Source organism: Myodes glareolus, chromosome 14 (genome assembly GCF_982192425.1).
Source record: "Myodes glareolus chromosome 14, mMyoGla1.1, whole genome shotgun sequence".
In the NCBI taxonomy this organism is placed as follows: Eukaryota; Metazoa; Chordata; class Mammalia; order Rodentia; family Cricetidae; genus Myodes; species Myodes glareolus.
Window position 1 is genome coordinate 59,521,432 of NC_142039.1, and position 18,497 is coordinate 59,539,928.

The following is an 18,497-nucleotide window of genomic DNA, read 5'->3' on the forward strand; positions in this document are numbered from 1 at the left end:
ATCTTCTGGGCTTTAAACTGGGAGAGAAGCTGGGAGATGTTGGTGGCAGAAGCTGGGCTTGGTCTGCAGTCCCACCCTGCCCAGCCTTGTAAAGCAAGCCCTTCCTTTGTTCAGTAGCCAGTGAGGCCCCACGTGCATCTGAGCACACAATGAACTCTGGGGAGTGGGCACCATGACGATGACGTCACCAGACTTTTGTGGCCTCTTTTCTCGGTTGCCTAGTGGGATTGCCTTGACATCCTCTGCCTGAGAATTCAGGACACTGGGTTTGTAAATGGCTTTGAGCTAATGGTATGGACACCATAGGTGGCAGTTTGTGACCCGCACCTCTGAGGGCATTAGGACCTACTTTAGAGATGAAGGCCCCTGTGCCGTGTCATCTCTGGTACAGAACACCCACCCATGGCTCGGAAGGGGCCTGTAGGTCAGAAGTGAGGTCGGACCCAGTAATGGGAAGGAGGACCAGCCTCAAGCAAATTGTGGCAGCAGGAAAAAGCAGAGGTCTGCACCGTTTGAGTGGTGAGCTTTGTCAGGTGTGGCTGGTGGCTTCTTTCCCTGGGGCTTTCGTGACTTCTTTTTGGAAACCCAGAGTGGTAGCCTACAGGGTCTCTAAGTTTCGCCATGGTGCCCTTGAGCTATATCTAGGACAGACAGCAAGACTACCTTCCTTCTATCCTTCCTCCCCCTGGAAGTATAGCTAGCTGCCTGGGGTCACAGCTACCTCCAAATTGAGTCTGGATAGACTGATTTATACTAAGATGTTAACGGCTGGCTAGTTTCCCAGATTTTATCACAGTAATTTACATTTTTTTTAAAGAAATATCAGTCTTCCGGTCTTCATTCTTCTGGGTCATGCTATCTGCTTCCCAATTTATCTGTGATAGGTTAATTCATACTAAGATAGCAATGGCTATTAGAGGGTCTTAGCTAAGAGAAATGGGCATGTGTTTTAAGAAAACTCTGGGAAGGAAATAGGGTTATTAAATCCAAAAGAAGAGGCTTCATGGTTAAATACTGGCACTGTGGCCCATTCCACAGAAGGAAAGGGTATTTCCTGTGCTGTGCATACAAGGTCTGATAACCCACAGGCAGACAGGGACACAAAACCATACCCCAGGAGTGTCACTCAGGACCCTTAGTCCTGCTCTGAATTGATGCCATTTGTTGCCAGAAAAAAAGTTGTCGCCAGCTTTAGTCACAGCTGGCTATAACTGTTGCTGACCTCTAGGGTAGCAAGAGGGGAAAGCAAGACTATTAATTACATACTCCCCACCTCAACTTCTATGCACTGGGATTTCTTTCTCTGAAAGACTTACCCTGTACTGAGACCTTTAGAAGCCCGAACTGAATGATAATTATGGAGCCTGATAACAGAATCGTAAAGTTGCAGAAACGTCACTTGACAACCACGATTACAAAATGAGAACACAGGTGTCCTGTGCAAACTTAAAGGACACCGTGCCCACATCAACCCATAGTTTACTTTTGCTGATGCTCTCCTCACCCCAATGGCCGAGGACCTTATGCCTTCTGTGACACTAGTTGGCGCTCATGGTATTTTTCAAATCAGATGGTTTGTTCATGAATATGCTTCCGCAGAGAACAAGGAGCCCTTCCAAGGCCCAGAAGGTAAATGATAGTCTGTGCATGGTCATTCTGTTAGTTCAGACAGAGAAAATGCCCGAGTTCTCTGCCCTTCTTCCTAATCCCTTCCCCCAGACCCTTACTCTTTAAAATCTGTCGAGTCCGTTGTTCATATATCAGTTTAGGAACGTTTAGTCTCTGGAGTGTATTCCTAAGACACTGCTTCCAAATCTAAATGCAAGCACGTATATTCCACACTCTGGCCTCCTCACATGGGTTCTTTGTACTTCTTCGGAGATTTAAAGAATTAATGAACTCAGGGCTTGTGCAAGGTGAGAACTCTGAAGTCAGTGCCAGCTGTCTTTCTGGCTGCTGTTGACTCTGCCCCATGCCATTCCTGCAGCAGGTGGAGGCATGTCTTCTCTCCTACACTACAGGGCTCTGGTCACTGGGGCCACACACAATGAGCCCTTTCAGCCTCTTAGAGGCTCTAAGAGGCATGAGGTTTGTACCTTTCTCAAGGAAGGCATCCTGAGTCTCCCCAAAATGTCTGTCACTGCCCGGAGTGCTCCCACACTTCTCCAACACACCTCCTTGGCTTATAATCACTTGGCTTATCCCAGCATCCCTGCCTGGGCCCCAAACCCCGACATAAGGAGAATAACAATGCAAAAAAAAAAAAATCTACCAATTTGAAAGGGTGTGTCCCATCAGGCCTAAGGATAGCCAGGGAATGGGACCTAAGTGCTTCGTCTAGAGCCTGAAAAACTCAGAGGTTACACCTGGGTGTGGGTGATACCATGCACTGTAATCAGGAGCATCTGCCGTATGTTTTCAGCTCGGAATGAACAAGAAGAGCAGGAAGAGAAGCGTGAAATCAAGAGGAGGCTGACTCGCAAGGTAAGACAGCTCCCCACATGCGGCGCTACTCTGACCCCTTGGCTTCTATAGCCGGGAGGGCTTTGAAGCCTCTTGACCCAGACTGCTCAGACTCCCTGTCATCTTTCTTGTGGCTAATGATCAGCTCAGCTGTAATTCCAGTCCCAAGGGAGCCAGCATCCTCTTCAGGTATCTGTGAGCACCAGGAACACACGATATATCTACAGACAAAACACCCATGCACATAACAGTGAATGAGTAAAAAAAAAAAAAAAAGTTTAAAAAGAAATAGATTGTGTGTATTTTAACCGTACCACACCATTGGAAACTCATTATGCAAATCAGGAATTCAATCAAATAAAAAAGTTGCCAGGAAGCTGGGTAGTGATAGTGCATGCCTTTTATCCCAACACTAGGGAGGCAGAGGCAGGTGGAGCTCTGTCAAGTTCAAGGCCAGCCTGGTCTACAGAGTGAGTTCTAGGACAGTCAGGGATACACAGAGAAACCCTGTCTCGAAAAAAAAAAAAAAAAAAGAAAGGAAGGAAGGAAAAGAGAGAGAAAGAAAAAAGTCAGACTTAGTGGTATTTTAGTCCCAGCATTTAGGACGCAGAGGCAGGAAGGTCTCTTTGAGTTCAAAGCCTGGTCTACATAGTGAGTTCTAGGTCAGCCAAAGCTACACAGTGAGACTCTGTCTCAAAAAGAAAGAGAGAGAGAGGGAGAGAGAGAGAGAGAGAGAGAGAGAGAGAGAGAGAGAAGTTAGGTAGTTCAATGTGGGCATGATGGCTCATGCCTGTAATCTGAGCATTCAGAAGGCTGAGATTGCATTAAGTTCAAGGCCAGACTGAGCTATACATTATGAGTTACTGGCCATTTTGTTTAAAAAAAAAGCCAAAAAATGTTTAAAATGGTAGCTTAAAAATAGCATTGTCTTTGCTATGACCAAAGGACACCATGAGCTTTCTTTGTTCCTCTGTTACTGCCTGTCTTCTGCTAAGTCCAGTTGGAATTATTGAATCAGGAAACTTGCATAATGCCAGGAAAATACCAAGGAAGTACTGATCCATTCAGTGAAGATGTTTAAAAACATTGAAAACTCATACAGCTGGGTTTGGGCTACGTTTTAAACAGAAGATATCACCATGCTGTAAAGACCCACAGGTCTTCTGAAACATGAGTGGCCTCTTAAAAAAAAAAACACACATGAATAATAAGCTTGGGACTATTCTTGGGTCCTGTTGAAAGTTTAATGAATTGATGGTACACAGGATGTAACACTCCCTCCATCTGCCTCGAGTGTTTTCAATCAGCCCCCTGCAGTGCCCTCTTGAGAAAAGGCTACTTAGTCTTAACGATGGTGAAGAGACCCATTAAAAATAATTCTAAAGATGTTCATTAGTGACTCTTTCTCCCTGGAAACATTCTATGAAGGACGAGATTCGGGGATCCTGAGAGGCCAGGCCACTTATTCAGGAAGTGATTTGTACTTCTAGACACTCTATCTTCCCCAAACCATCCCAAACACTGGTGGCAAGCCAAATGCCAAACTAATTAAAGGAAGGAAGATAAACAAGGGCCTGGATGATGGGGTGTCTGGCTGGCATCACACAGAGAGGGACGAGAATAGGAGCTGAATGACCTCTCCTTAGTCAGTTGCTCTATCTCCAGTCTTTGGTAGAAAGTGGTTTTCCTGAGATTCAGGAAAGAAAAACCAGTTCTACAATTCTGAACCAAATTTGAAGCAACCTTTAATTAAATACTGACCAGGATGGACTCTGATCCATCCTGGTCCACTCTGGGATTTTGCTGGGGTTTAAAAAGGCAAAAACCCACAATTCCCATCAGGTCCAATCAGGGGCAAGCTTATATCCTGACATATTTCCTGCCTACATACCTCCTGCCCGTGTGTGATCAAGCTTGATCACATCCATTGCGGATGGGTCAAACAAACTTGTTTAGGGGAGGGAAAAAATGTAGCTTGTTATTTTCCAGCATTCCAGGCAGTTAATTTGTCCTTGGGCAAGGAAAGAGGGGTTTATAGGCTGACTTTGACCCTTATGCATGGCACGCCTCTCATTATCCCAACACTCTGGGAGTCTGAGACAAGGACACAGCTTTGAGTTTGAGGCCATCCTGGGGTAAAATAACAAGTTCCAGACCAACCTGGGCTAGATAGTGAGACCCTGCTGAGAGAGAGAGAGAGAGAGAGAGAGAGAGAGAGAGAGAGAGAGAGAGAGAGAAGGATTATTTAGATATCTGTCAATTCTTTCTTATCCAAAGATTGTATGTTCTTACAAACAGAACTCTGATTGTAACCGCATATAATGCAGTAGTAGAGTGGGCAAGAGTTTTGCTTCCCACACTTCTGTCCCTCAGGATGAAGATGCTCACAACCTTACCCACAAACAGCCCCTAGATTCTACAGTTGACATCATTGTCCCCCTCCCCTACCCCTGTTCTCTCTCCATCCCCTACCCACCCACCCCCACCAGGGTAATGGCCCTATGATTCCAGCCTTTCCAGTTTCCTGAGAGCGCCAAGGAGAGTTAAAAATGGTGACCTTGAGAGCAGAAATGAGTGCTTCAGAAGGAGACTGGGGAAATTTACTATTTCCCTGGGTCCGCAGAGCACTTGTGCCCACCTGTAGGTGGGAAACACAGAGCCTGCCCTGGCTCTGGACAAATTCGTTTCCTTGGAGCTTCTATCATCTCAAAACCAGATGCCTCGGCCCTGATTTCCTTAATAAAATTCTATTGAATTTTAATAGACTAGTGAAAAATAAAAAACCCAGGGCTGGTGTTGATACTAATAGGTCAAGTCGTTTTTTTAAAACTAAATTGAAAACATAAAAATTATATACTAGAAATAAATGCCTTTCCCCCCTCTCAAAAAAAAAAAGAAATTAAGAGTTGGAGAGGTAGCACGGTGAGTGTTCTCTTCCCATGTGCAAGGCCCTACAATCCATCCAAACCCCACAAAACCCAGGAAAGGGCAGTTTCCGAACTGAAAGCACACATGTATATATGATGAGAGGAAGGGAAGGGGTAAACTTAGGGTTTGGGTTGTATTTCAGTGAGTTTGGATCTCAGTTGCTCATTTTATGACACTGCTGGCACAGATTGATAAAAATACTGCTCCTTTTCCATTCTCCCAATCCATCTTCCTCAGAAAACTGGACTTTATCTGCAAAGATTGTATCCTCAACATCTAGAAAAGACCTCATGGTTTGGGTATCGAGTATCTTCTGAGCTTGCACACATAGAAGAGAGTTCTGAAAGATTCTGGCTAGTTCCTGCATCCACATTTCACCCAAGACCCCGAAAATAACAATCTGTGCTGTCCTTACTTGTCCCCTCCCAGAACATGAGCATGATACCATGCTGATTTGACTTAGAGCGAAAGCAACACAGGATTTGGGGCATGAAAAGCAGCCCCTGTCCTTGAGCCCATCCATCCTTCACCCCTGTCCTTGAGCCCATCCATCCTTCACCCCTGTCCGTGAGCTCATCCCTCACCCCTGTCCTTGAGCCCATCCATCCTTCACCCCTGTCCTTGAGCCCATCCGTCCTTCATCCCTGTCCTTGAGCCCATCCTTCACCCCCGTCCTTGAGCCCATCCCTCACCCCTGTCCTTGAGCCCATCCATCCCTCACCCCTGTCCTTGAGCCCATCCTTCATCCCTGTCCTTGAGCCCATCCATCCTTCACCCCTGTCCTTGAGCCCATCCTTCATCCCTGTCCTTGAACCCATCCATCCTTCATCCCTGTCCTTGAGCCCATCCATCCCTCACCCGTCCTTGAGCCCATCCTTCATCCCTGTCCCTGAGCCCATCTTTCACCCCCATCCTTGAGCCCATCCATCCTTCATCCCTGTCCTTGAACCCATCCATCATCAAGTCTTCTCTTCTCTCCAGATTCTGCTATTAGACAGGCAACTGGTAAACGCTAGATAATGATTTATTTATTCATTTACTTCTTTGAAGCTAGGGAGGGGGCAGATAGACTATTGCTAGAGTAACACAAACTAGCCCTGAATTCACCAAGTAGCCCAGGCTGGCCTTGAACTCTAGAACCTCTTGCCTTAACCTCCTGAGTACTGAGATTGAAGATGTCAGACGCTACAACCAACTACCCCAGGGTGGTTTCCAGGAAGGTAAATTCAGAAGTCATGACTTAAGAACCTTGCTCAGGATGTAACAAACATAAAAATTAACACTACTTATCTAACATCCTGAGGTAACTGGATCAAAAAACACAAAATGGAGAGTTTGATTAACTATCTGTTTATCTGGTGTGAATGTGGCAAAAATTAAATGTGGGATTTTTTTTATTTTTAACTTCAGTACAAATTCTATCAGCTCTCATATTTCAGAAAGAACATTTGGGTGCCAAGATGGCCACCTTTTTTATTTCCAGCAACCTTGGCCACATAGCTTGGGAAACTTGCTCATGACAGACAACATGGATGTCAAAGCGTCTAGCCCTCAGAAAATATCTGGTGCCTTGGGACAGACTAAAAACACTACTGCTCTAGGCATGGGCCAGTTCCATAATCATTAGACTTCTTTCTGATTCTTGGAACATCCTCCTTTAGCCAAGAAGGAGCCACAGGCCTAGTCAGTCCTCCCCTTGTGCTCACCACCAGGAACCCCTCTGTTTAATGGTGCCATGGCAGCGGCACGCTGAAACATTCCAGCTCCAGCCAAGGGCATCAGGCAGATAGCTGCGTGGCAGTCAAAACAGCCAGAGTAATTTGGATTTGCTGTTTGTTTTATAGACCAGAGCTGTAAGACTTTATCTGAATGCCTCTTCTATTAATAGCCGTGAACAGTCTAGGGCTCGGAGGAGACGCTGTTTTTAAGTAGCATTGGTTTAACATGAGTTGACAGCATCGTAAAGGGAATGGTTGTGTTGCTCCGGAAGAAATATAATAGAAATGTCAGCTTTATATAGTTAAGGGACAGAGGAAGGGTGCTCAGGGGGCATACCAGGGGATGGTTAAATAAACAGGATTTTATTCTTCCTTCCTCACAAAGTTTTTCTCCATGGCATATGTGTAGCTTTGCTCAGCTCTGTGTTGGCTTACTAACCTTATAACTGACCTTCTGAAAGAAACCCTAAAAACTCCTAAATCAACATATCCCACCCCCTCACACTCCAGAGGCTGCGTGCATACCATTTGCGAATGCTCTTCTGTATGCCTAATGCACACAGGCACATATGTATATGTAGACACACATACTCATGTGTGTCTACATAATATGTATTTGCACACACACATATTATGTTACAAACACACATTTTACAAACAGCACTAAATTTAAGACAGAGACGTGGACTCACCAATCCAAGTTTAGACAGAATCATTGCTTAAGGTGCTTGCCTCTTACTGGGTGAAAGACAGACAGGGAAAATCCACAGCATGCTCTCTCGGCTACACAGACAACCAGGCTTCCTATCAGGCCAAAAAAGCAGTATGACAAAGGACAGGCGGTTGTCATCTTTGTAAGATGGAGAGGTTGAAAGGGACAATACTCTCAGAATCCCGGAGTTAAGCACTCTGGAGTCTGCTCCCTGCTCCATCTTGCTGTATCAGTTGTCTTCCTGGACTCACTGTCCACACGTACAAGTTCACAGCTGAACCCATGGTCTAAAGTCCTCCTCCTCCTCCCTCCTTGCAGCTCAGTCAAAGGCCCACGGTGGAAGAACTTCGCGAGAGGAAGATCCTCATCCGCTTCAGTGACTATGTGGAGGTGGCAGATGCCCAGGACTATGACCGCAGAGCAGATAAGCCATGGACACGACTCACAGCAGCTGACAAGGTAGGCAGGGGTGGTGAGAAGGGAGGCGGGGCCTTATAGGTAAGGAGAGCGGGAGCCCTGTCCTGAAAGAGCTGTACACAGGAGCATCCTAAGGCCGCTCACAGGAGCACCCCAGATGACCTGTGGGAAGACACTCAATTGGTTCTTCACATGGAAAAGACACAGAAGATACTGTACCTGCCTCCCCGGAGGAGGGAGGACAGAATCTTGGCCCATTTGTGGGTGCTATAACAGAACATTTGAGGCTTCATAATTTTATTTAGAAAGGTTATTTAAAGACTAAAGTTTGTGCAAGCCAGAAAGCCCAAGGTCAGGCAGCCTCCTCTGGTGAGAACCTCACACTGCTCCATAACAGGCATAAGTCAGGAGTTAGATGTAGTGGCATTTCTTTCGTATTTTAATAAATAAAGTGTACCTGAAGGTCAGAAATTAATTGTGCTTCAGCTAGACACATGCCAGAGAGAAAATATAGGAGTCTTACTTTGTTACAGCCTGCTCCTCCTGTTAAACTGAGCCCATCCCTGATGAAGGCAGCAGTCCCTCTTAACAGCCAGATTGCCTCGGAAAGGTCCCCCACCTAGTATGGTGGCATTGAGAAGTAGAGTTCCATCTGACACAAGATCCTTCAGTTCGCATGTCAGGGGACTATTCCCAGAAAGACAGAATAACACTGGACTAGGCCCAGAGCCATTCTTAGCATGAGCCTCCACTGACTCTCTGTGTCAAGACACCTCTCCGGGTACCCAGCAGAACTGCCAAAGGGAGGTGAAACCAAAGTACCGTGTGTGCCATCTGTAACCCCATGGGAAGCAAGGGGTGCAGAGACCTCATAAAATATGGTCGGCTCCATTAGAGCCTCATGGTGTCCCCGAAGAAGGTAAATCCTGGAGGGTTTTAAGGACACCCCAGGTGACATTTTTTATGTAGTTGTGTGGAATGTAGTGGAACGGAAGGCCACTTCCCGCCTCCCACCCGGCTAGCTTTACCCAAAATAATTACGTGGAAACTGTATTCATTTTAAGCACTGCTTGGCCCGTTAGTTTCAGCCTCTTACTGGCTAACTCTCACATTTTGATTAACCCATTTCTAATAATGTGTAGCACCACGAGGTGGTGGCTTACTGGGAAGGATCTTAACCTGCGTCCATCTTGGAGAGGAGAGCTATAGCGTGTGCCTCACTGCCTTCTTCCCAGCATTCTATTCTGTCTTCCCCGCCTACCTATGTTCTGACCTATCAGGCCAAGCAGTTTTCTTTATTAATTAACCAATGAAACAACAGGTAGATAGAAGACCCACCTATATCAGTGGAAGAACAGAAATATTTCTAGATATGACAAATGGGGAGGCCCTCCCGCTTCTTCAGCATGCTGACCAGCTGCCACTCTTCCAGGCTGCCATTCGGAAGGAGCTCAATGAGTTTAAGAGCACTGAAATGGAAGTCCACGAGTTAAGTAGACACTTGACAAGGTCAGTATTGATGGGGGCCACTTGAATGTCCCCACCACCACATGGCAACATGTGTTTTCCCTTTTCTGCTCTGACTTTATTTTGATTGGAGACCCAACTGGCCTGGCACTCACTACATAGCCCAGACTGGCCAAGAACTTAAAGCAATCCTCCTGTCTCCACCTCCTGGGTGTGCCATCATGCCCAGCTCTGTAAACATCTACTTTCAAATAAATACCCATTTGCCCTGGATTACCAAGTAGTTTTGTGGGTAAGAGGGGAGAAGATAAGACAGAGATCAGCATCAAGTTCTACCTTTAAGATGGTAAAAGAAGGCAATGAAGCCCTGTGTTGTGGCACACACCATTACCCCCAGCACTAGGGAGGCAGAGGTAGATGAATCTCTGTAATGTTCAGGGCCAGTCTGGTCTACATAGGGAGCTGCAGACCAATCGGGGCTCCATTGTAAGACTCTGTCTCCAAACAAAAACAAAACTGAAAAATGCAGCAGGGATGAGACCTTGGTGGGTTCCATGTCAGATGAGGAACACAGGCAGGGAGGCAGAATATGTGATGCAAAGAGAGCTTGGGTGAGAGTTTGTTTAGAGGGGGTTGGAAGCGGGGGAGGGGGTTGGGGGAGGGAAAGAGAGGGAGAGGAGAGATGAGAGGAGAGAAGAGGGGGGAGAAGAGGAGAGAGGAATGGGGAGAGAGGGGCAGAGGAAAGAGAAGAGAAGAGAAAAGAGAAGAGAGGGGAAGAGGGGGAAGGGAAGGGGAGGGAAGGAGAAGAGAGGAGAGGAGGGGAGGGGAGGGGAGGGGAGGGGAGGGGAGGAGGGAGAAGAGGAAAAAGGAGTGGGGAGAAAGGGGTAGAGAGCTGCCTCTTCTGAAAAAGTCAGGGAGGGAATGAGAGGAGTTTGCCTGGCAGAGAGGCAGAGAAAGAGAGACAGAGACAGACAGAGAGAGACAGAGAGACAGAGAGAGAGAGATTGAGTGGGCAGAGGTTGTCTCTTAAAGGGATACTGCAGGGTACTGTCTGGGTCCAGGTGACAGGGACGGCCAGCATAATCCTAATAAAACAAAACAAAGCCTCAGGCAAAGAATGTTAAAATGTTTAAGGCCCAGGCAAAAAGTCACCCTCTGTTTTTTTGTTGTTGTTTTTTTAATTTGCTCAAATGAAAACTCTGACATGTGTTGGACGACCCCAAAGTGAGTTTTTATAAAAACTGAAGCTGGGGAAATGGGAGTGTTACCAACATACAGTCAGCAGAGGCCCAAACCTGGGCAGAATACCAAAATACCACACGGGACCACTAAAGAATGTTCTGTTGTCCTGTGCTCTTCTGCCAAGCAGTCCTGTCTGATGTCGCTTGGGAGAAATGAGACACAGAAAAAATTTGCTCTGTGGAGTGGACGCATGGCTAGTTAGTAACGAAGCCACTGGCTTCCTTTTTCTGACCACTCCCCTTTGGAGAACATGTGGAGACACAGGACCTACCAATGAACATGCCGCCTGACTCAGACACACAGTTAGGACTGCCATCTGACTGCCCCGCAGTAAGATGCCCTGGTGCAGACACCCATTTGGGCCTCCAAAGACTCCAAAGTAAACTTTCTCTGGTCCCTAGGTGAAATCTGTGGAGCTCAAATACGCAGGGTGTCCCCTTTGTGTTTGTGCCATGGGTGGGAGGTCACACTGCAATGCCACTGTCACACCAGGGTCTCTGAGGATGGAGAGATGGGCATGTGGGATCGGGGCCTCTGATGTTCCCACGACCCTGATGAAGTTCCTTGTTTCCCAGGTTTCATCGACCTTAACAGTGGGATTCCTCTCGAGCGCTCTGCTGTCTTCAAAACATAAATTTATAAGAACCATAAGTGCTGGCATTTGTCCACTTCCCCATTATAATGTAAATCTGAACTGCCTTTTTTATAAGAAAAAAAAAAGAAAGAAAAAGAAAAGAAAAGAAAAAAGGAGAAGAAGAAACAAAGGGAAACACAATCAGGATTCTGTGTGCAGGAAACACCATGGTGACCACTCCTCAGTCAATGCTGCTAGCACTTCTGCTACGGAGAGGTGTCCCCGCCCCCAGCAGGGCCCTACCTGAACACAGTCCAGAGACTGCCTCACCCGCCCCCCATCCGGCCAGCAGGCACCACATTGGTTCAATCTTCAGTGAACCCCTTCCTCGTAAGGGACTGTTGCCTGAGTTCAAAGAAGCCAAGGGCAGCGGGTTTGGTATGGGTGTGGCTAGGCCAAAGTCATGAGTCAGCGGACCTAAACTCTGTGGGTCCCATAGGCTCCCCGTGGGACATTGAGAGGGTCTGGAAAGGGGAAAGACCTCTCAGTTGCTCCCCCCCCCCCCGACACACACAAACACACACACAGCCTTGTTCTGGGGAAGACTGTACTGGCCCTTTGATCCTGAGCATGTGTGCTGTGGGTATCAGAGGCTGAAACTGAGCATCTGCTTTGACCCCCCAGCCCGAACTGAACTGCCTTCCAGAAGACCGAGAAATAGTGACTGCCTGCTTGGTTCTCGTTCGTTGACCAGCTTGTGTTTGGAAAGCCCAGGGCCATGGGCGATCCACACAGAAATGCCATTGCTAAGGTTCCCTGTGGTATTGTGAGTATGAGCTGAGCAGAGGCTGGGGTCAGGAGCTCCACTTGGCCCCCATTTTTCATTGTCCCTGTGACACCCCTGGGACAGGATGATGTGGCTTGGCCGTTTTCATAACTTCTGAATACATGGAGGCCAGAGCTGGGGACCAATGTCCCAGTGCCTCTCCAGGGCCTTCCACTCTTCTGTCTGTTCACTGAAGAGTTTCTGCATCTTAGCAGATCCGACACCTCAGCAGGGCTAGCACTGGGCAAGGCTTTGCCAGCCATGACTGTCTATGGCGTCCCTTGCTGCTCTTCTGACCAGAGAGATTCAGTCTTCTCTTCTCTCCCCGCCCCCCTCTCTCAAGATGTGCCTCCAGCTGCCCTGTTGACAGAGCCTCCAAGGGTTGGGTGCACACTGAGGGAAGGACACCCCAGACCTTAAGGAGGCCTGCTGCAGCACTGTTTCCTTCCTAGCGGAGCTCACAGACCCTTGGGTGCAAAGCTCTGCCTCCACCCCTGCAGTGCACTCAGCTTTCAGAGTCACTTAGCCATGGGTTCACTAAGTGATGGCTTACTCCCCCTCCAACACAGCCAGGATTCAGAGAGATTAAGTCAGCTTGCCATTCTGGCCAGCCCCAGAAAGTTGTCCCCTTGTCAAACCAGTTGGGACCATGTTACTCTTTGAACACAGCGCCTATCAGTGAGGCCATGCAATTTTACTCTTTGGACACAGCACCCATTCATGCTTCATGGCCAGTTGCTAACCCAGGAACCAGACAGAGTTAAAGGAAAGCTTAGATCAGCTTCCCAGGTAGCACCATGCAGCTCCTGGGCACTGTCTGGACCGAGTACCCCTCTGTCCAGCCCAAAGACATCACCATCACTGGATTTTTCTAGCATTATTATTTGAATGTCCAGAGGAGTAGGGAAAGGGTGGCGGGGTTTTAGCCCAGCTGTAAACACAGTTTTCCTGAAAGACTTACTGACCTTCGAATGTGCTCACGGTAGGAGGAAAGATACAGAACTCTTTCCTTGAACTTCCCTAGGGTGAAGGGTAGGCACGTGTTCTGGGTGGAGGTCCCTGCCTGGCCCGGCCGAGGGCCTCACTTCCTCTACACAGCAGCTGCACTTGAGGCTGCTGTAGTGTCCTGGCCTGACAGTCAGGCCTTCCCCAGCCTGGAGGAGTCCTAATGAACTCCTTGGCTTCCCTGCTGGCCTTGGTTCTAGGGCCCTTCAGAAGTCCCAAACGCATCTGTCTCCCTGCTGCGAAGCAGCAGCTGCTGTCACCAATTCCCTTCAGCGTGCCCTGGAGTTGGCCTCCTCTTTATGCACGGAAGAAGTTGGACACAATGCCGACATCACTTCCTGTGAGGCACCCTTTGGCAGAAGTCACTTGTTCAGAGTTAGGGGTGTGCCACACAAGCTCCTAAAAGGTCACCGCCTCCTTTGGGGGGGGGGATCAGCTATTTCAAGGCCATGACAAGTGGTTCCCGCCCAGGCTCTGCAGCCTCCCCAGCTGTGGGAAGGCACTTCCTCTCTCCTTCTGAGATCCTGGAGTCTTTAAGGAGCTGGAACCACATTTCCCCCCACTTTGTTAGGACAACTGAAGTGACTTGAACTGTTTCTAAAGGTGACAATTTGACATTAATTAGGGGGGGTGAAAGGCGAGCTAGGTGACTCTAAACATCCCTCTCTGACACAGCTGCAGTCTGCAAGTGAGCTCATCTTGAGCCTATACATCCGCATCTGAGCACTGTGGGGTGCGGGTTCGCAAGAAGGGAAACCGTGAAACGTGTCAAACCTTGTTTTCTTCTCAAAACCAGGCATTGCTGAAAGCCCCGTCTGTCCCAGCTCCAGGCAGAAGAGCCTGCCACTGGCAAACCGGCTTTTCCAAAATCCTGATCACTCCTTCCCCAGACACCCTGAGAGCCCTGCCAGGTTTTCAGAATGTGAGCCTTTCTGCCAGATAGAGAAACCAAACAAGGCGCTGGTCCGTGCGAGCAGGCGCTCTGAGTTTCTTTTTCTCCCGCTTATGAACATGTGTTTGTACTTCCGGAATGAGCATCGTGGTGTGTTGCTTCGGTGATATGGGATCCCAGGCTCTCCCTGTGCACAGTCAATGGGCAGGGGTCACCTTCGATGACTTCTTCCTCCCACGAATCTGTTCCTCCCCAAGCAGGTTGCTTTCTTCCAGTTGCTTCCTGGTGTCTGTACATAGTTCGTCTTTGTATAGGAGTGAGTGAGTGTGGTGCCTGTCGACCCCATGCCCTCCAGGGTTCTAACTTAACAGATGACGGCTGTATGAGGAAGATGCTGTACATAGAATATAAACTAAGCTGGATCTCTGTGGCCTAGGTTTTGTACATACAGAAACTGCATGGCATTTAAGTTATTGTTTCTCTCTGATGATGTATGCAGTTTCTTTAAAACAAACCAAAAGAAAAAAATGTTTAAAAAAACATCTCTGACTTCTGTGTTCTTTTAAACACCTTTCAACAGGAACCATCAAAACTACCTGGGCTGGGGAAGGGTTGGCAAAAAGGAGGTCACCAGTTATTTGTAAACCAGCAAGCTCATGTTTCTGGTAGCATTGGCAGTTGGGGAGTGGTGGGCAGGGATAACCGCTGCCCATAGATTAGCTTTCTCTTTTTTAAGATTTATTTATTTATTTTGTATACAGTGTTCTGCCTGCATGTATGCATGCAGGCTAGAAGAGGGCACATGGGTCTCATTATAGATGGTTGTGAGCCACCTTGTGGGTGTTGGGAATTGAACTCAGGACCTCTGGAAGAGCAGCAGGTGCTCTTAACCCCCTAGCCATCAATTCAGCCCCTAGATTAACTTTCTAGAACACTTGTATCCTCAACCTTTTTTGATGTTTCAGAAATCCCCCAAACCTCTGTCCCTGGGTGTTCTGGGAAGAATGGATATAAATTAGCCTTTAGTTTAGGTCCTGGAATTCCACAGATAGACAGACAACTGTGTGTGCACCTGCTTCTTGAAGAACTTGAGTATCTGCCCAACAAAGCAAGTATTCTCTCATATAAACTAATGGTTTCACTAGGCTGTATTTTTGAAGGGACTAGGGAAGCAGAGGGCTGCCATTTACATGGGGGAAGTTGCTGGGTCTCAGATTCTTGAGCCAGCGATGTGAGGAGCCAGCTCTCGGGAGGGAAGCAGAGCAAGGGACTGCCTGTGTGGAGCCTCAGATAGGAATCACCTGGGGGGGGGGGGTCTTACTGGCGCATAAATACTCCAAAAGTCTGGGCATGGAGTCCCGTGTTTGGCAATCTCCTCGGGCCTGTGCTGCGGTGTGCTGTGGTTGGCTGGGAACCACACTGACGGTCCTGGCTTCGGAGAGCAGGCCTCTTGCTGTGTTCGGGACTCATGAGTGGCCACATAAATGGAATGAGACCACTGAGAGACAGAAGGAAAGTTCCAGGCTCCGTGTCTCCCCAGCAAGAGTGACTACCGGCGGCACGGTGAGTGGTTTACAAGGGTCTCCATTTCTACCTTTCCTCTCCCAAAGCTTTCACCTGCAGAGCCTGCTGCAGTTTTCTAAGGACGTAAAGGGCTGGGAAGAAATGTTTTTTAAAGAGATCTAAAGAAGCTGTACGTGGCAGGAGGGAAGAAAAATGGCCAGAAAGGGAAAGAAGGCTCGGGTTACGTGTTCTCGCCAAACAAAGACCTGGTGCCTCCATCCCTGTTGCTGGGTGGCCCACGCCATCTTATTTCTCCATGCTTCTGTTTCCTTATTTTCAGAGTGAGTCTTTAAATTACATGTTCTTTTTTAGCATATGTATGTGTGCACGCGTGCATGTGCGTGTGAGTGCGTGCACACACAAGGGGCATGAGTGAAGGTCAGGACAACCTTGGGCATCTTCCTCGAATTCCACCTTTTCTGAGACAGGGTCTCTTTGTTTGTCGGCTGCTGCCCATGCCGGGTAGCTAGTCCTTGAACTTATGGACATCCTCCTGTCTCCACCTCCAATCTCACTGTAAAAGCGATGGGATTCCTGACACATCGCTCCTGTCTTTAGGTGGGTTTTATGAGATCTGTCAGGTCATATGTGCGCAGCAAGCACTTCCCTCACTGAGCTGTGTCCTCACCCTCCTGCTTCAACCTCTTGAATGCTGGGATTATAGGCATGCACCACCCTGTCCAGCAATAGGACAATTTGGAAAGAACTAAACTGAGTCTTGAAAAACGATGACGCTTATCAAGGCCTTCTGGGGCCCATTCCTCAGGTCAGTTGCAAGTAACAGCATTGATGAGTCCTCTGTCCCTATCTGTCATGGGAGGGGCCTGGAGAGCTACCCTCTCAGGCCACTGTCTTCTCTGAGAGCTCTTGTAAGGCCTAAAGCATACCCACCACTTCAGCAATGGGATAACTTCAACCCAAGTGTTCATCCAGAGTGTAATGGCTCCTGGCTTGGTCTCTACAGATGCCAAGTCGTCTTCACATTGGCTTCAGAGGTGTCCCTCTGTGAAGCTGTAGCTAAACACCAGGGACCAGGAAAGGTAACAATCCGCCTATGCACTGCCTGCCTGATATTGAGATGAGGTTTTTGCCCATCAGGATGCCTGACAGGATTTGACAGTCCAGCAATACTCATGACCTGTGAAAGAAAGCAATGCTGAACAAGGTCCTGGTGTCGCATGACTCCTGCCAATAGCCACAGCAAAGGCAGGAAGAGAGCAGCAAGCTGCTGAATGACGGGAAGAAGCTGTAACCAAGTCAGCTGTGCAGGCAGAAATTGCCAGCATGGGCACCGTCAGGGCAAGAGCATTCTCCCTCAGCAGTCCTATAGACAGTCCCCAGAGCCTTGGGAGGCCGTGTCATGAGAGCACATCTGGGCCTTTCTACTCTGGACCAAAACCTTCTAGAAGGCTCAGAGACTCACAAAAACCCCAGTGTGCTGACTCTACACAGCCTGGGACTCAAACAACACAAGCTGGAGCAGGAAGCTGGCCCTGTGCCAACTGTGCACAGCCTTTGGTGCCGAGGGGGAGGGATTCCCTTTCCAAGTCACTTTCTGGTTTTTTGTTTGTTTTGTTTGGAGACAGGGTCTTTATACATACTCCTGAAACTTGCTCTGTAGATCAGGCTGGCCTCAAACTCACAGAGATCCACTTGTCTCTGCCTCCCGGTGCTGAAATTAAGGGTGTGTGCCACCATGCCCAGCTCCAAGGCACTGGTACAATACCAGCTATCACTTTTGCTAGCCCCAGGCCCTGCCCTCACCCCATGGCTCCCCATCCATACTTCTGTGTCCCTTGTGTTAGTTTAGCTACTAGGGACACACCTCACTTCTGTCTCCCTGGCTTGGCGACGGGCACAGAGTCAACAGGACAGACCCCTTCTTTTTCTGTAGATAACCATACTCAATAACATGTTTCCTTTAGGAACACAGAAGCTGGCTCTGGAGGAGGGAACTGGGATGAGGTGGAGGAAGAGCCAACCAATCACTGCAGAACCTCCTGTACTTGCGGCTTTTTCTCCTCTGTATGCACACACCTCCTTCCATTAAGAAAGTAGGAAAACTGCAGCTAATGGGGAGCCTGGAGCAAGGGGATCACAAGCTCAAGGCCTGCCTGGGCTAGAGAGTGAGTTCAAGGCTAGCCTGTGTAACTTACTGAGACCCTGTCCCCAGATGAAGGATAAAAACCAGCCTGGGGACAGAGCTCAGTGGTAGAGTGTTTTGCCAGCATGTGAGAGGCTCTGGGTTCTATCTTTAACACTACAAAATAAATAAATAAATAAATAAAAATAAGCAAAAACCCCAAACAACTAGACCAGCACACACACACACACACACACACACACACACACACACACACCACTAGTTTCCATTTTTAGGACAGTGTGCAAACAAGGAAGCTGACTTGGAGGTCTTTCTGCCCACACTAGCCTGATTTCAATCATATCACAATTTAAAATCCAATAAGAAAATATAAGCAGGCTTCCAGCTACATAGCAGAGACCCACTGGAAGGGACACCGTGATGTTTTTATGGCTGGGCCTATTTTTGCCTTACCAGCCTTCTGTCAGGAAGTATATGCACCTCTTTTGCTTCTCCCGAGACAGGGTCTCATGCAGCCCTGCACGATGCTGTGCACCAGGACACTGTGCTGGTCACCTCTATCCCTTGTTCCGTTTCACAGTCCAGG

The 18,497-nt window shown here is 48.1% G+C and overlaps 1 protein-coding gene across 10 annotated transcripts in view; it reads left to right on the forward strand.

Moving 5' to 3' along the window:
- Phactr1 (phosphatase and actin regulator 1) overlaps positions 1 to 14,786 on the forward strand; it is a 449,396-nt gene extending 434,610 nt beyond the window's left edge. For all 10 annotated transcript variants that reach the window (XM_048418822.3, XM_048419204.3, XM_048419049.3 and 7 more), the window contains 4 exons: positions 2,423 to 2,484; positions 8,140 to 8,280; positions 9,671 to 9,747; positions 11,523 to 14,786. In XM_048418822.3, the coding sequence (XP_048274779.2) occupies positions 2,423 to 2,484; positions 8,140 to 8,280; positions 9,671 to 9,747; positions 11,523 to 11,538 (296 nt within the window). In that variant the 3' untranslated portion in view covers positions 11,539 to 14,786. The remainder of the gene's footprint in view (positions 1 to 2,422; positions 2,485 to 8,139; positions 8,281 to 9,670; positions 9,748 to 11,522) is intronic.
- The last annotated feature ends 3,711 nt before the right edge of the window (positions 14,787 to 18,497 follow it).